Source organism: Platalea leucorodia (assembly GCF_965183815.1).
Source record: "Platalea leucorodia genome assembly, chromosome: 5".
In the NCBI taxonomy this organism is placed as follows: domain Eukaryota; kingdom Metazoa; phylum Chordata; class Aves; order Pelecaniformes; family Threskiornithidae; genus Platalea; species Platalea leucorodia.
In genome coordinates this window covers 2,435,785-2,453,016 of record NC_138827.1, presented here as the reverse complement: position 1 = coordinate 2,453,016, position 17,232 = coordinate 2,435,785, and the positions used below count along the sequence as shown (strand labels likewise).

Genomic DNA, 17,232 nt, shown 5'->3' with positions numbered 1-17,232 from the left:
CTCCCGAGATGGACGTGACGGGAAATGTCAGGTCTAGTGACATGGAGAAGCTCAGGATTTCACGTCTCAATTGGGCCAAGCTTTCCAAAAAGCGCCTGTTGTGTTATAACTGTCTAACAAGTCTGCACTTCGTTTTAAACATAGAGCACTGCTTGCTCCCAGAGAAGATGCTGGATTAGATGACTGTTAAGTTGGATCCAGTCTAACATCCTTAAGCTTAGGAGCCTGATCTCTCAAGTTGGCAGAGGGAGCCACAGTAGTCGGTTTGTTTTTATTCCCACGGGACTCCTTTTACCCTTAGCAACCTCTGCTTACTGTCAGCGTAGTACTGCAGCCTTGGGGATTTCCCTGAACATGAACAAAGCCGCCAGTGTATGGATACGGCATATGAAGTATTTGCAAAGGCGCTTTGCCAGTTGTAAACTTCCCAGGGCATGAGATGAGCTTCACTTTTTGTTTGGAGAGTGTTGTCGGTCCATGCCAATGCAAATAACAGTGACAGTGTAATCATATGAACAGTTATTTCAGTACTCAACAACATACAGTCACAAACCTCTTAACCTTTCTTGCCAAACAGAAATTATTTACTCTCGCGTTTGATTCCCCAGGAAACCATGTGATTGGAGCATAAAATTTAAAAAGCAAAGGTTTTCCATGAGGGTTAATTATCTAACTTGTCAGTACAGCAGTACTCCCTACTGTGTTGTCTCGACTCCTCATGCACCTCTAGGAAAACATGAGGAAAGAGTACACTCTATAAACACTTTGAGAGGTCAAAATCCAAAAGCGTGCCTGCTCTCAACTATTTTTATACAAATCCAGTGAAAAAAAGCAAACTTAAATCATTTTATCTGTCATTTGAGCAGTGAAGAGGGGAACGTGAGGCAAATAGGAAAGAGGAGAAAAGCCCAGCTGAGAGCAGAGGCGTCAGCCTTGCCTTTGCTGCGTACCTTCCCTCTCCCGGCAGGCAGTGGGAATGTGCTTTTCTGGGAGCACAGTTACAAGTCAGTCTGGCTAAGAATCCCAAAAATGCTTTATAAATGAGGGGCTAAACTGCCCCTGGCATGGCCCCAAGTGTGGGTGTATATGGTGAGCAGGGCAGAAAGCTCTCAGCCCTCTGAACTCAGGTGGGGAGGAACGACTCAAAAAATGAAGATTTTATCGCTCACTGCTGACGGTGAAAACCCTGGGAGTGCTGAGAATCAGGCTGACCCTGAATGCATATGCTTTGTTCTGGCTTTGTACTGCTGTTCTCCCTCACGTTGTTTTGTGAGGTGTACCTAAGCTGATCTTTCATTTGATTGAAGGGAAGCCGTTCCAATGGCCTCAGAAGGGCAAAGCGAGGATACAGAGCATCCAGCTGAGCCTCCTGCAGCTCCTGGTCAGAGTAACAGAACATTTCAGTGGGGAGCCATACTCGCTGCAGTGAAAGATCAGCTCCCGTCTCTGGACTCTGACACCTCCACAGTAAGCACTGCAACCTGCCTTTCTTTCTCACTGTGTTTTAGAAAAATCTCTCAAAAGCAAGAGAAGGTCACCTTAGCCAGGCATTTCTGAGTAGCGAGTATGGTATCCTTGATGGGCTACTTGTTCTGACTATTGTAACGCTGTACATTAATCCACAGCTTTCTGGATTATCTCTACTTGTCAGAGTGTAATGGCCCTCTCCTCTCGCTGTATTCTTTGGAACCTGAAAATGGGACTGATTTTTCCAGATGATAAATATTCCTAGGTTGGGAAGGGGAGGGTAGCGGGCATCTTTCAGAATGAGCCCGCATTTCTTCTTGGTTTGTTTGGTTAAAAATACAGCATACTGGTGATTTAAAATGAAATTATAAGGTTTTATGCTTGAGAGTATTATGCTATTCATTCCAATAATGTGCTTGCCAGACAGTAGGCCTGTTAGTATGTTTTTCTATGTATGAGGATCAGAGGAAAGTGATATTCCGGAAGACTTTGCGGTCCACTGGAAAGAACATTTGGCAGATATTTCAATCCTGGATTCCGCTTTTTTCCCTGCCTGTAATTCTCCACAAGCCATGTTGCCTTTTTGTGCTTCAATTCTACCTGCAAAGCGACATAATGCCATTAACCTTTTAATGTAAAACATAAGATTGATAGATATTGTGCAGTATTCTTCACCATTACAGGTTTTTTACATGTTAGTGTCTGGCAGAGGCTGCCTCTTGGCTGCTGAATCTCTGTTCACAGGACAGCAACAATCTGGTGGAAATAAAAAAAGTGCCTGCCTCTCTAGTGCAAGATGCTAGCTCTGGCATTGACTTTTCCAAGGTGATAATGTGTCTCAAGACTCAATTATTAGTGGCCTTTTGTCCAAATCAGAGTCTTTTGTTAATTTTCAAACATGTATAAACTTGAAAAAATATTTTTGAACACTTAAAGGATATCTTTTATTCTAACTTAGTGTGGCCCTTAATGATACAAAGGGAGTCTTGTGAGCAGTGAAGGAGCCACAAATGCCTCCGTGGGGTATTTATTATTAATCAACCATCAGAAGCAGTGTGATCTAGTGGATAAAGTGTTGGTACAGATTCCATGACTTGTTTTCTGCGCCTGGCTCTATCCCTGACATTTTGGACAAGTTATATTGCCTCACTGTTTCTCAGTTCCCCTCTATCTACACTCTGTTTCAGTTACTTAAAACAACCATTGCATTTTAATATGTGTCTGTACAGTACAGATTAAGGCCCAACACTCAGAAGTCATTTTTAGGGGTTCTTGATGTATAGGTGTACAATAAGGTTAAGACAGAGAGATAGCATTGTACTTTGGTGCCAAACACCATTCTATAACTCTAAATCACATTGAACATTTTTTTACTTATAAACAATCTCCAAATTCTCTGTGTCTGTTACATGTGGAAAAAATTTCCTGCTGAAGGAACTGAGGCAATCTGTTTGGCGCTTACATGCCACCCTTAGTTTGCATTCAAAAGATCTGGTTGTATAATTCCTCTCCTGCTTCATGTGAAACAGTAGCCTGCTGAGCCTGCGGTTTCAGTGCTGCACCTTTGTCCGAGCGGTTTCCACTTGTGTGAAGATCCATTTATGCATTTGAGATTTGTAACCTCAGCGGGCTGTGCTCCTGCATTCGAAAAGGGCACCGACAAATGTGGTTTATGCCCTGAAGTACTTTCATTACCCTGACATGCAATTTATTAAGAGGAAAGAAGCTCTGTTGCAGTTTGCTTCATGTTAAGAAACATTAATTACACCAGACAGAGAGAATTCTCCAAAGTGGGAGTTACTGAAAATGTACACTGGCAAAACAAAGGGGCAAGCAGGAAATCTGTGTCCTGACTGCTGAGGAGGTGCTTCATCTCACTTTGGTGTCTGCACATAAGGATTCATCTCAAACGCATATCTTATGTTCAGAAAAGAGGTTTTCAGCGCTATTTAAACGCTGTCCAGCCAAATATAGATACTGCTTTGCATTCTGAATAGTGAATGTCAGGGTCCTGATTGCAATAATAAGCCTTCATGGCTTGCCCAGCCTCAGCTGGGGCTCCCACCCATATGCCCAGCTGCTCTATTTAAGCCCAGCTCTGGGCCTTCACTCTTTGCCTGAGCTATATTAGAGGAGGACTGGTTTATAGCTACAGTCCTGCTTGATCCAGATTTTCACCCATGCATTGACTTTCCCGCTTGATCCCTGACCTGCCTCATCACCACAATATCGCCTTATGATCTGGATCCTTGGCTCAACCTGGTCGCTGCCTCTGGTCTGTCCTGCTTATTTCTCTTAGGTACTGGGGGACTGGGCTTTGGCTGGTGAGGCCCTGGCCTTTCCAGTTACCTGCTTCCCCTCCCAGCTCCCCTTCCCTTAGGGAGCAGCCCTGCTCTTGCTATTCTGTGCTGGTGAATGAGATAGGACAAAGAATCACTTGGGAGTTAGAGAATTTACCCACTCTTGTCATCACTTTGCTCAGAGGGATGTCAGTCATCAACCTCCGTGGTAATTCAGTGTTTTACATGGTTTTTACAATTGTAGCTTGCTCAAGTTTTAGGCTACTGTAAAACAGCCTAGGTTGCGGAGTGTTGTGCTGTCAGTCTGTCTAGTGAAGATGTGACTGCAGAGAAAATTCTTATCTCTGAACTTAAGTCTAAGTGGTGACAACTTGGATTTGTCACTGCAAAACAGATATTTAGGTGAGTATTATAGTCTCTCATTTAATTTCTCTTTTTTTTTTTTTTTTTTTTGTTTTTTTTGTTTTGTTCACAGTCTGATTGTGAGAGCGATGGGGAGCTTTTCATCTTCCAGCGGGAGCAGCCCAACTTAATTCCTGACCTGTCAGAAGAGCTGATGGAGTTTTCCCTGGAAGACTCAACCTTGCAGGTTGTTGACTGTTGTGTGCAGGCTGTACTACTGTAACCCCACTCTTCTGGTTGTCTCCGGTGTGGGTAGCTGCTGTTATTTGACTTATTTGACTGAATTATGTGATAGAAGAGCATAGTCCCCAGTACTTTCTCCCATTAGAAACTAGGTCTTTCTTTCTCTTTATACAGCAACCCTTTAAAGTTTTCTCTGTTCTTGAGATTTTAGACCTTTTTTGTCCCATCTCCTTGCAGTTTTTATTATTGTCCTTTAACTGTTTTTTTTTTTTTCCTGTGCACTAACAGTAACACTGTGCAACAGCTCCTAAATTTTTCAGGTTTGAAATAGTTTCAGCCACCATTTTATACATCTAGAAAATGTAGAACTAGGACAGTGGGTCCGAAGTAAGGAGGACGAGTGTGAACTTTATCCCTTGAACAGCTTTTCTGAGATGAACAGATGTAAGGGAAATTAATTTCAAGGATGTTTAATGCTTCCTGAAGTTAGACTTTGAAAAGTAAACAGTCTTGCTGTTTTCCATGATGGATATGGCGTGTGCTGTTACCAGATGGTGTCTGAGGTGGAGCTGCTGTCTGCCAATCACTTCGATTTGCTTTACTGTCAGCTTCTAAAGCTTAGGGAGATGTGACTTTCTGCATGTGTGTATTTTCTCTACCTGTAGCAAACCCTGGAAACAGAAAGATGCCCATGGGAGATCTGGAATGAAGATCTAGAAAGTTTTGGCGTTCAGAAAAAAACAGATGGCGCCCAAGTCGTTGCAAAAGAAGATGTACAACTTATTAAAGATGAGACTCCCAATCTTGCCAGCCATACTGAAGACGTTCCAAGCCAAAAGGGAGCTGTTATTGAAAAGTCTCTTGCAGATTCCACAGATCAGCTTGAAGAGAAAGAACTGGGCAGGAAGCAGGCCAGGGAAAGAGGGAACTCTTGGCTTAACACAGCATTGTCTGCGGAAGAGCTGGACAGTCAAAAAGAGAGAAGAAAGCTGATAGAGACAAAGATACTCTCCAAAATAATTCTGGAGCCGCCACCAGGCCAGCCGGAGCTGGATGTCAAGCCTCCCTCACGTGGCATTAGCAACAGTCTAGACAGAATTGCTAAGGAAGAAACCTTCTCAGATGATCGTCTTCAAGAACTAACCCATTTGTCATTGCAGGTAAATGGCCCAAATAAATGGTTTTGGGGAGCGCTGCGTGGAGGCTAGAGGGCACTGTGCATTGCTTGCAGAATTCTACCAAAACAAAGAACTGAAATGTCAAATTCTGCACACACCACAGCCACCTTTGTTGCTTTCATTGTTGTCCTGAATTTGGGTTTTGTTGGGTCGTGTGCTATACGAGCTACCAAAAAACTATCTTTGTCCCGTAGAGCTGTCGTTAAACACCCATGATGGCAGCGAAGGCCATGGGTCAGCAGCATGGTTCATGGTCTCATTCAGGAAAGCCAACCACAACATCTGTCCCTGGGAAGGCAGGGAACTCTTCTGGTCCCAGGCAGCCTTTCCATTAAAACACTGAGCTTTCCGGCCCGCCAGCATCTTGTCTTTTCTGCAGCGCTGTGGGGATGCTGGAGGTGAGAGGAGAAGGTGGTTAGGGTTGTTCCTGAAATCTTGAATCTCTTCCACCTAGGGCAGGTGCTGAGGTCTGTGGGATGACCAGCTCGGGGGTGCTGAGCTGGTTTGTGGCCCCAGCACGGAGAGGTTGGGCTCTTCAGTACCACAGTTAGAGCTCTACTTCCTGTATTGATTTTTTTAAGGTCATTAGGACTTAATCAGCCCAGAACATGAGCCTGATATTTCTGTTCAAAGCCTTCTGTAGTTTCCTTTCCCCTTTCATCTACACTCACAAAAATAAACTTTTTGGTGTTGGAACGGTTCTAGCGTAGGCAAAGAATGCAGGTGCTTGCCTGTTTTTTTGTTTTTTGGGTTTTTTTAAGTTGTGCTGCATCATTTAATCATGCCATTATTGGAGGGGATCTTTTTGAAGTGGTTCTAGGTTTAATTCCCGTCTCACCTCGTATAAGCCAGTTGCTCTATTAATTCAGGAGGCGTGATTTTCCTTTCTGAACATGTTTGATATCACTGACTTCAATGAACTGAAGTCCGATGCCTTTGGGTGAGTACTGAGACCAGACTCAGTGTATTCTCACTTCCATAAAGCGAGGGCGAAGCTGTAGCCTTTGTGTGCACGGTGTCTGTGTTTAGATTTGAGAGCTGGTTGTTACTTCCCAGCTTGGCAAGGTACCTCGGTGTATGCCAAGTAAAGTTGTTAAAACTAATATAAGTTTCTTCTTCATTCTAATCATATCAGTTCATTTGAAAATGATTTTTTTTTTTCTTAGTGTATTTAAGTCTCTTTCTGTGTTAGAAATGGAATTATGCAAATCTTCATTTCTTTTTCTTCTGGACCCTGTGTAGTACCTTACAATAGTGCTGTTCCTGTTAAGGGTTAGGAGGATAAAGCCTTAATACAGCAGGTTAGATGGTAGTTTGACCTTTTTATTACAATGGTTTGTATTTAAGCGCTATTACTGAAAAAGAAGCTTAGTACCAACTGCATCATAATTAAAGCAAATGCCTATGTTGTCTTTCCCTTCAGGCTGTTTGAGAAAACAGCACCTGTACTGACCTGTGACATGGTTGTCATTGTAGTAAGCTCCGTTGTCAGTCATTCTTCACTCTTCCAGCCCAATACACCTCAACGACATTGTTGAACCAGTATTAGCTTTGTGTTGGTGTGAGAGACTTCAGCTTGTGACTCTCATCAGGCTTTTACCTTTCATCAGCTGCAGCTTGTAATATGAGAATAGATCTAATCATGGTTGAGGTATGTGTGAAGATTTATTGCTCTGGAAAGAGAGAATCTTCTCTTAACTGGGAGGGCCAGATGACAGAGGTTTTTACAAGGTGAAACCGCGTGTTTTGGAAGCTGCTTCTGTATTTCTAAAGCTCTTGAGCGGTCATATGAAATGCACGTTAGTTGTAGCTGTGACATAATTGTCATAATTGACAGTCACCTTCCTTTTAAAAGAAATCATGAGCACTTCTAAGTTCTGGTGATGATATTTCAGGTGGATGGAGGTATTTTTAATTAAAAACTTTTCATTTCAAATAACATTCAGAGGGGAAAGCAATAAGTGTTTTAAATGCATGTGAACTTCTGTTGTTGGAGACTGGTTCTGATACCTGAGTTAGTGGTGTGAGGATACCCTCAGGCAGTGTATGTGTGGTTCGTAGCAACGAAATTGGTGATCCTGTCTTCAGTGTGGGATAAGAGGCTGTGAGATCGCGGCTGAGGCTGACTGTACCGAGCGGAATGGGAATGTGCCATGGTCAGAAGTTGGAGGGGGCGGAAAAAGCTGCGGGCCTCATCTCAAAGAACTGAAAAGCCAAAAGTGCTCATTTTAGTGGCAGTAAGAAGTTCTCGGCATTATTCAGGATAAGAATATGTATGCTTGGTCCTGTATCAGGCCATCTTTTAATCCATTTTACGATCTCTAGTGGTTTTCTGTAGCCTATATCAAAAGGGTTCATGATTCTCAGAGAAAAAGCCTCAGCAGAAGCGGATGAAGCAGCTGGATGGATGCACTGTCCAGAGACATAGTAAATGCCTTCCTTTCGTTACAGCACTTCCTTGTGGAGCTGCTTAAAGCAAGCTGGCAGTGTAGTTAGGGGCATCACCTTTTGGAGACGGTGAAAGGGTGAGGAAAGGTACTTGGAGGGATGGACAGAGGGAAATAAAATCTGTGGGGATGTCTAGTGTTAGTGGGTCTGAGGGATGAAGGGGGGTACTTGCTGTTGGAAAGACTCCGCCACGTGAACGCATGTGGAAGACTGAGCCATGTGGAGGACATAACATGAGTTAGGTCCCAGCTTATGGAGGGAAGGGTCAGGTGGATATTTAGGATGGGCTTATGTTTCTGCTTTAAGGAGCTGTCAGTTCAGTCCATTCTAGAAACATCTTCTAGACTTCACAGGTTTTTTTAAGTGGGGAAGGAGAAGGTACTCTACCTCCGTTATATTTGAACGAACATCAGTTAATCCTTCACTAGTTTCTCTTAGTAATTACACTGCGCTGCCTATGCTAGATGTGCAGAGCCTTGGCAATGACGTGAGGCAAACAGTGGTCAAACAGTAAATATCCTTTTGTTCGTCATGCCAATTGTTGAGGCTTACGCTGAGGCAACTGTGTCCGGAGTGGCACATGGGTTTATCCGCTGGCAAGTGACAGTGGCACAGTACTGGAGATAAGCACGGCGAACTTCCATGCCATTTGTGTATTTCTGTGTGCCAGAAGAATCTGATGGAGTTACTACAAAGAGTGTGAGTCAGAGGGACTTTTTTATTTTGTAGCAGTCTCCTGGGAGTGAATTTTCCATCACAGTTCAACTGTCTTCTTTCAGAATATTGAGAAATGGGATCTTGACAAGATTGAGGAGCTGGAGCAGCAGAAAGAGAACACTCATGCAGAAGTTGCTTTCTCCTCAGCAGATCATGGTAACACTGCTAAATTAATACCAACTTTGCTGAAAGTGTATAAAAATAAACAAACACAGGAACATGAGTTTTAAGTCATTCCCTGCAGCATCATCTTGAATGTTGAAATCATGGTGGGTTTTTTAACGCCTCTGTAAAATGTATTTTTAATTAATTAGCTTCCCTCAAGATTTCATCTTGCTTTTGTAGCTTGAAACCAGTGCTTTCAGGCCTGTCATGGCCTAAGAGTGAATCAGACAAGACAGATGAAGGTTTGAAGTCAGTTTGTCAGAGCCAGATGACAGTAGGATCTTTATCCTTCCCCTTCTGACAGACTTGGAGAGAAAGGGACAATGTGAAAATGGGGAGAGGGTATACTGGGTGATCCCATGGCCGAAGACCACAACTGGTGATTCTTTTTGTTGCTCTTCCATAGAGACCTTCAGGGGTAGGTCTGAAAATCAGCTCATGGAAAAGCTAGAAGAGCTGTGTGCCAGGCAGTCCAGGACAGTGTCTCCACGCTGCAGGTGCCCATCAGCCAAGCTCTTCTCCTTTCAAGAACAGCAAGAGAATAAGAAGTAGGTCCTTTTCTGTCATATACACTAGGGAATCATGGCTGCCGGTAGGGATACCTGGAAACTCGTCGTGTTCTCTAGGTGCTTTTCTCTGTAGCTTCTGCGGAAAGCTGATAGTGCAGCTGGAATATGCTACAGGGATGTTAAAGGGAAAAGCTAAGACTCAGTCATTCATGTACATTTGATGATAAAAGGTCAGTATCCTGCCACCTTCGCATTCTCCATCAACCACCACCTTTGTCTAGACCTTCCCAGACACATGGGAAAGGCAGGAAAACAAGGCAAAGCAAATTATCATGGCCACATTTTTTGTCATCTAGGGTACCAATTTCTCCTTCTGGTACCTCAGTTTAGCTAAAGTGTACGGGTAGGTATCAGTGGAGATGTCAGTGCACCTTGGAGGGTTCTGTGTGAAGGAAGTGGATTTCCAGACTGTTCAGAGGGAACAACATCAACGGTGGCAGCACAGAGGAAACAGTGAAACAAGCCTCTAAAGGGGAAGGTGCAATGAGGATGCTTTTCCAGAGCAGGGAGAGCCATGAAGATGATTTGCACTTTGTATGCTCTGAAGGATAAAATAAATTGCCATAGGAGACAGAGGGGGAAAAGGGACCTGTTTTTATTGATTGACACTGGGCTCTTAAAACTTGTAAGCTCTTTGGTACCATAACTGCCTACTTTTGTTCTACAGAACGCTTGGACATTGTCGGTTTTTAAGAACTAAATATCCCTCATCATGCTGCTTGTGATCTGTGTTCCTCAGGGGAAGCTGAATCTTTGAGTTCAGCTTTGTAAGGGGGTGGAGAGCAGGCAGAAGCAGAGTTTGCATCTGTACAACAGCCAAGCACAAAGCTTCTTTAACAATCCAATTTTGATCGTAATCCGCACCTGCAGGACTTCTTGTCTGGATAAGGCAGAGGACATGCTGAAACAGTGTTTTCTATACTTAGGGGTGTTGCCTTCCTATCATCTTCACAAAGTTCTCTGAGGATGGACGTGATGAGATTACAGTGCCTGCCAGAGCCTGTAACCGTGTACATGGATTTAAGAGATGCTAAACCACAGAAGTCCGTAACATCCCCTGATGAGAAACAAAGGTAAATTCTGGCTTTATTGTTAGTGAGAAGTAAGTAACAAAAAGTAGGAAACGAAAACCTTCTCTCTACATCTCATACTTGAGAAATATAACTTTAAAAGTGTTCTCTTCTTCCACACCTCTGTGACCTTAGTAGGAAGGCATAGCCCCTATCTGAGCACAGACATATTCTCAGGAGAGAATAACTTGTCTCGGAACAAGCAAATGTGTGGGGATGCAGGCAGCACAGAAAGGACATGCAAATCATCCAGGGAAATAACATTTAGAAAGTTTCCATCTGTAAAGGAGTGAGCAGTGACTGCAAAGCAATGCTTGCAGCTGTCTGAGTTGGGCTAGCATCCTGACAGCACCGTGTACCGAATGGACGTCCTTGCCTACGGTCCTGGTAAGAAACTGTAGGTGCTGATTTCTGTCTCCTGTGTGATAAGAGGGCCTTATGTAGTCAGTTATGGGAGGCCAAATTCCTCCCAGTCTGCGACAAATTCTGGCAAACGTGTGCTTTCCCCGAGGGCTAATGGTGTCTGAGGTAGCTGTTTGCTCCCGTTTCAGGATGTATATTTGCTGCAGCAAGGGGTTGAAGAAAACAGCCACCAGAAAAAAAACCCCTGTAGTTAATAAACAGCGAATAGTTAATAGACAGCTAACACATCTTGATGTAGTTGCTTGAATTTTTTTTTTTTTCTAGAGTAATAGTGTGAAGAACTATCCATAACACCTGGAAGTATCTCTCCCTTTTTCATAGTAGTTCTATATTTGCATCCTAAAATGACGCAAAGCCAACACCCAGTTGGAACAGAGTGAACTAATATGCTCTAATTTGTTTCATAGTGCAAGTGACAGCTCCACTGAAGAAGAAGAGACAACGACAATTAAGGACCAAGCAGAAAGCAGAATGTAAGGCTCTTTACCAGGACCCTAGTTCAAAAGATACGATGTTCACTTTTTCTGTAACTAAAATAATTGCCCTGACAGTGATTAGAGTGAGAGCATGCGTACTGAAGTATCTCCATTCCTGGTCTTCACAGCAAAAAAGCCCAATAATGAAAGTGCTTCAATCTGGCCCCAGGAGATGACGTTTTTCTGTTGCATGGTGAAGATACCAAAGCTAGAAAATATTGTTGATCCTTGAGGCAGTATCGCACCTTGCTCCCGTACAGCTGCATGGAAACAGCTCAAAAGACCGACAGAATAGGCCTGGGTGGCGGGGAAACCTGACTCTTCTCCAGACGGGTTTGAGTGACATGAGAGCTGGTTTTTAGATGACTCAGAAACAAACTTTGGAAATCTTGTAGGGAGTTGACTCAGACAAGTCTTTATTTTTAGAAATAATAAAATAGGCTAGAATGGATGTTGATTTAAAGAGAATATTGAATACATTGTGTGGGCAGGGATGCTCTCAGTTCTCCTTAATTGGGGGGGGGGGGGGGGGCAGGGAGAGGAAGAGGGGAAAGAGGAGAGAGTGTGATGGATGGAATCCTAAACTGTAAATTCTTTAATATGCACAGATGCCGGCCTTTTCCTGTTGCTAAACTCGGGGCTTGATTCATACCCATAGGTTGTTAGACATTTGTTTAACGTGAAGCAGATATGTCAAGCTTTAAGCATGTAACTGCATTTATGCTCTGGATTACATTTGGAAGTCTGATGCATGTAAGTTCACATTACAGCAGTGCAGAGGACAAGCAGAACACTTGTATTGTTGTGCCAGCCAGTTACTCTTTTTTTTTTTAATGGTATGAAAGAATAAATGATTTGACAAGGAACAGAGCCTCAACATTCAATATAATTTAGAACATCTAATCCAAAGCCAGCATAAAGCAGGGGCAAGACGATGCTTGGGGAACTCTCACTGGCACTGATGCAGATGCAGAAGTTGCATCAGTGTAAATCTGGAGTGATGGAGAGCAGGGCTTAGCTGACTGGATTTTGATTTGTTTTAATGTTGCTAAAGAACATACAAAAATGAAATGCCTGGCAAATGTTATTCAGTTGTCTTTCTAAATAAAAAAGTCTCTTGGTTTCAGCAGGGCAAGATTCTGCTCTCATTCACAAGGAGTCAATGCGAGGTTCGCTCTTATCTGGATGGAATTATTAAACAGGGCTACATATGCTGTAGTACAAGATACCTGCATATCAGGGCCTTGGAGGGTTAGTCGTCTTGATCTGCAGGCACTTAGCCTAGAAAATACGCTGCTGGTTTATCCCTGGAGTGCTCAGGTAGTCAGTGCCATCTCTGGCGCTGTATCATAAGGCTGCTCTCCTAAAATTACCGCTACTTGGGCATAGTCCTTACTAGTCCAGCCATCAGTTTAGATGTTGATTTGCTGGTTCTGGATATGATGGCAGGAGATGCGAGATCCTTAAAGAGAAATAATCCTAGAGCATAGGTTTAGTTTAGATAAGTACAGCAGTACGATGCTGTGTGCTCATACACACCGCCTAACCGCATCATTAATATCCAACTCGAACCATGTTACTCAGTCTGTGTACTTTTCAGCTACCACTAAAATAAGGTGTATTATTTGCTCATAATCACCAGATGAGCTACGAATTGATGGTAGCCTTCCTGTAGCAGGTGACTTGGAAGATGACTCACTGAAGAGAACCGCAAGACAGAATAACCGTATCTGCCCATTAAGTCACGATAGGACATTTCACAACAGACTGCTATCACAAAGTTGTGGTTGCTGACAGTTTAGCAGTCTCATTAACCTGGAGGAGACATGGGTGAAATTAAGCCAAAGACTCAATCCTAAAAACTTTTTTTTTCTGTATGTATTTGAATCCCACCCCCTGTATCCAAAGGGGACAAAAATCTGTAGACTCTAATTTCCATGCCAACATTACATTTGTTCAGGGCTCTTCTAGTAGTTGTGTGTTGTGCCTGAAATGCAGAAGGGGTAGGTAAATTGCCAGTAAGATGGGTTTCACGTTCTGTCACTGTAGTGTTCGATGCGTTGCCCGTGTACTGGTGCTGTTATTACCACTAGCTATTACTTGTGTAGGTGCCCAGTCCTTGTTTTGAGCTGTCACTCATATGAGAAGTTCCTCAGAGTTTGAATTTATCCATATAATGCTCTATCTTGATTAAATCAGGTTTTTATTTTCTTTGCAGGAGGAATTGCTCAGGGAAAAGCCTGCTACTGCGACAACTCCATACAGCCCGAAAAGAAGCCTCGGAGCTTCTTCATAAAACGTCTTCCCTGGCTGAAGAACTTGAAGGCATAAAACAGGATCCAGAAAGTCTGGAAGAGAAAGGTTCCTCTAAAATGAGTCAAAACCAATATTGTAAAGTGAGGCAAGAGGCAAATAAGGTGATTCCCAGGAAACTAATGAGATGGAAACGAGAGAAAAGAAATACCCCCTTGTCAAGCTGTGGGGGCAATGGAGCTGACACAGAAAAAGAAAACAGAATGGAAATCGAGGAGGTTAAACATTCAGGAAATGCTCCAGAGTCTTCTCTACCTACCACTGAATTGCCAAGGTATCACACAAAAAAAATAGAAATAGTATCGATTGAGGAAATAGCAGAGTTATTTGGGCCTCTACCTCCTTGGGCTTAGTTTAATGTAGTGTATTCTGCATAAGGTCTAATTTTAAAGTGAAATCAGGTGGTTGCCTTATGCACCTGCCCAGCTATTTGGGAGAGCTCCATTATACTGACTTTTCAAAGGTTATATTCTGCCTCTGCTATTTTTGGAGTGAAATTTAACATTTTGACTTTGACATATGAGCCCTTGAAAGAATTAGAATCTGCTTGCTCTGGAGACTATTACTTTTTCAGTGTTAAACAGTCGCCTACCCTGCCACTTAGACGCTTCAGCTACAGTGTGCTTGGTTTAAATGGCAGATGGTTGGTTGCAGGTTTTTTTTCTCTATGGGATTCCTGACATTAAACCTCATTGCTTCCATCAGTTCTATAAAACTACATTTTGTCTGCCTATTAGCCTGCAACGTAGATGGCAGACCATGGCTTGGCAAGAATCTGGGTTATTTATTGTTGCTGAGTAAGAGCTCACAATGATTTTAAAGAACTTCAGTTTTCTTTCTTGCTGTTCTATTTATTGTTGGGGCACCAGGGGCTTGAAGAATTCAGAAGAAATTGAACTTAATATTTGGCATGGGAATGGCAGATGAAATCTTTCTGCAGACGTCAAAATATAGAAAGATGGAAGGCCGTGGTTCAGGGGGAAACTTGTCACTGTATTATGGCAGATAGGAAACAGAGTTAGATTGAGAATTTGGGTGTGGGGACGGGGAGTGAAACATCACAAACACACCTCTGCTGAATGGAGTTCTGGTCTCCAAATAGATTGTCCCCAGTTACCAGAGGTTTGAGGTCTCCTTCTTTTCTTCGTTTTTTTTTTTTTTAGAGAGATGATGTCATCCAATGACAACTTCTTGCGTCCCCCCACAAACTCCATAAGCGCCTTCTAAATCTTATTTTAGCTGTTCATGTCATGATTCACCCTCAAGTGTGTGGTATAAATATAAGAAAAAAGAAATGCAAACAGATGAACAAGGGTGCTTTTTCTCCCAAGCGAAAAGCTTAAGCGAAGCAGAATCTGTATATTTTTCAGGACAGAAGAAAGTAAAAGAGAGCTATCCCAAAAGGAAGAACAGATGAAAGAGAGACGCAGGAGACACAGATTCCAGGAGCAGCTGGAGCGATTGCAGCCTCAGCAGTCAGTTACTGGAAAGCAGCCCATGGCAGAGCAAACCCCCGTTTTGTTCCACATGGTTAGTAGTTCAGTCTAGGACCGTCCCTTTCAGAACGGCTTCCTGGCCAAATGCGTATGTGAATCCTAGAAGCAAAAAGTAATTTTCCTTGCAGTTATTTAAAATCTGTTTGTTACAGAGCACTATTACCTGATGAGATGAGCAGTCCTACAGCTCTTGTCTCATGCTAATAATATTTTTCTCACCTTTCCTGCATGGGGAGCGCTCCCCTTACAGTTGCCGACCAGGCTTGACATGTCGGGGTACGGCAGGAGTCCTGTGGGCTCCGTGTCATCTACTTCACAGGAGCCAGACTTTCACACATCATTTTTCATCACTTTTTTGAAAAAGTAAAATATTTTTACTGTCGTGCTTCTAAAGCAAAGCCTGTGCTGTGTCCTGTCGGGTTGTCTGCCCCTAGCAGCTTTATATTTCAGTTCTGGGGGTAGGTTTTGAGGATTGTGGTTTTAGTAATAGGTTTTGCTTTTGGCTGATGTCCTGATTAAGGGAGTATGAAATTATCCTGATTTTTCCCAGAGCCTAAAATATGTCTCAGAGGACAGGGCTGTTTTTCCTCCCGAGGAGACTTGTATATGTAGTCCTAATTCATCCTTGTACTGATTTTACTGAACACAAGGCCAGCTGAGCCGGTAAGAGGAGATGAGAAACTCCAGAATTTGTCCACGGGTCCACCATCATGATTTATTTGCGCTAATAGCAGTAACAAAGCTCTTCTGTCAGGGCTGTAAGGTCTTTCAACTTTTGTACTAACTTGGGGGATGGACCGTTCAGATTTGGCTTTGTAAGCGATTGACTGGTGTATTTCTGCAGATTGAAAGCTCTTTTTTTTTTTTTTTTTTAACACTGGATTAATCACTGGTTAATCAATTAGACTAACAGACTGACAGCTGAATTTCCCTCTGTCAGCCTGCTCTGGCAAGGACAGTGCATGGCACAGAGCTCTGTTTTGAAGGTCGTAAAGGTTGTGATTCCAGTCTTCAGACCTGCTCCTTTCTCGGTCTGCTGGGAGGTGCCACCAAATTCCAGTTAGCCCTTATTAAGATGCAGGCACTGACTTGCTAGTCAGAAATATACTTGAGCCTTGCTAACTCCTTCCTGACAGTGCATCAAGTGATTCCTGAATTGTTCTGTATCTTGGTCATTTCCCATATTTGCTGTGCCGAAGCCAATAAAATGAGGATAACGGCTTGGTACTGCGGCGTCTCTCAAGTACGGCTCGGTGTATCTACACTGTTGTCTTGCTGTAACTGAATTACGGTGTAAATATGCCCGTAATAGCTTTAATGATATTACTGCCAGCTAGTCATGGCAGCGTGGACGTTGGCATAAGCTAACCAGCCCAGGATTTACTCCGCTTCTGATTCCTGTAGAAGCAGTTAACTGGTACCTAAACTAACCGGCAGCCTGCTTGAGGGAAACCTGCCTGAACTTATGCGGCACCGTTGGTAGAAACAAAATCAGCACAACCGGTATGATAACTGGGTTCTGTGGGCAACTTTGCTCTTAGTTCTCCTTCAGAAATATTCATTATTAAAATTAAGAATGAAAAATATATCAGCATCATCTATCAAATACAAGTCATTTATAAGATTACTTGAACTTTGTCGTGACAGCAGCATTTTTTTCTTTGAATCAGAACAGGTTTTTCTTTTCTTTCTCTTTGCCTTTGCTGCACATGGGAAGACAGAAAAACTTGAATGTTTTGACATTTAAAACTAACGAAGCTGTAATTTGGCAGCTGTGTCTCGGTGAAAATATCTAATATCTCTATATAAACATGTATATTCAAAGAACAAGCCACACTGTTTGACAGAGTAGGACATTTTCAAATTTTTTTAAGCCCTTTGTTTTGGCAATGATAGATGTTCAGATCTGGAACACTTGTCATAGTTTCCAGAATTCCTCTGACCATTTATAATGTACATAAATAATTAAATTGAATAATAATCAGAGGGAAAGTTTAGAAACTCTGCAATTACTGTAACTGAGGT

The 17,232-nt window shown here is 42.8% G+C and overlaps 1 protein-coding gene across 1 annotated transcript in view; it reads left to right on the top strand.

The window, feature by feature from the left end:
* DNAAF8 (dynein axonemal assembly factor 8) overlaps positions 1 to 17,232 on the top strand; it is a gene marked incomplete at its 3' end in the record, with an annotated part of 96,929 nt that overhangs the window by 440 nt on the left and 79,257 nt on the right. The window contains exons 2-10 of the mRNA XM_082311913.1: positions 1,308 to 1,467; positions 4,243 to 4,356; positions 5,018 to 5,512; positions 8,758 to 8,851; positions 9,267 to 9,408; positions 10,356 to 10,502; positions 11,330 to 11,395; positions 13,617 to 13,985; positions 15,082 to 15,241. Coding sequence (XP_082168039.1) covers positions 1,321 to 1,467; positions 4,243 to 4,356; positions 5,018 to 5,512; positions 8,758 to 8,851; positions 9,267 to 9,408; positions 10,356 to 10,502; positions 11,330 to 11,395; positions 13,617 to 13,985; positions 15,082 to 15,241 — 1,734 coding nt within the window. The 5' untranslated portion in view covers positions 1,308 to 1,320. The remainder of the gene's footprint in view (positions 1 to 1,307; positions 1,468 to 4,242; positions 4,357 to 5,017; positions 5,513 to 8,757; positions 8,852 to 9,266; positions 9,409 to 10,355; positions 10,503 to 11,329; positions 11,396 to 13,616; positions 13,986 to 15,081; positions 15,242 to 17,232) is intronic.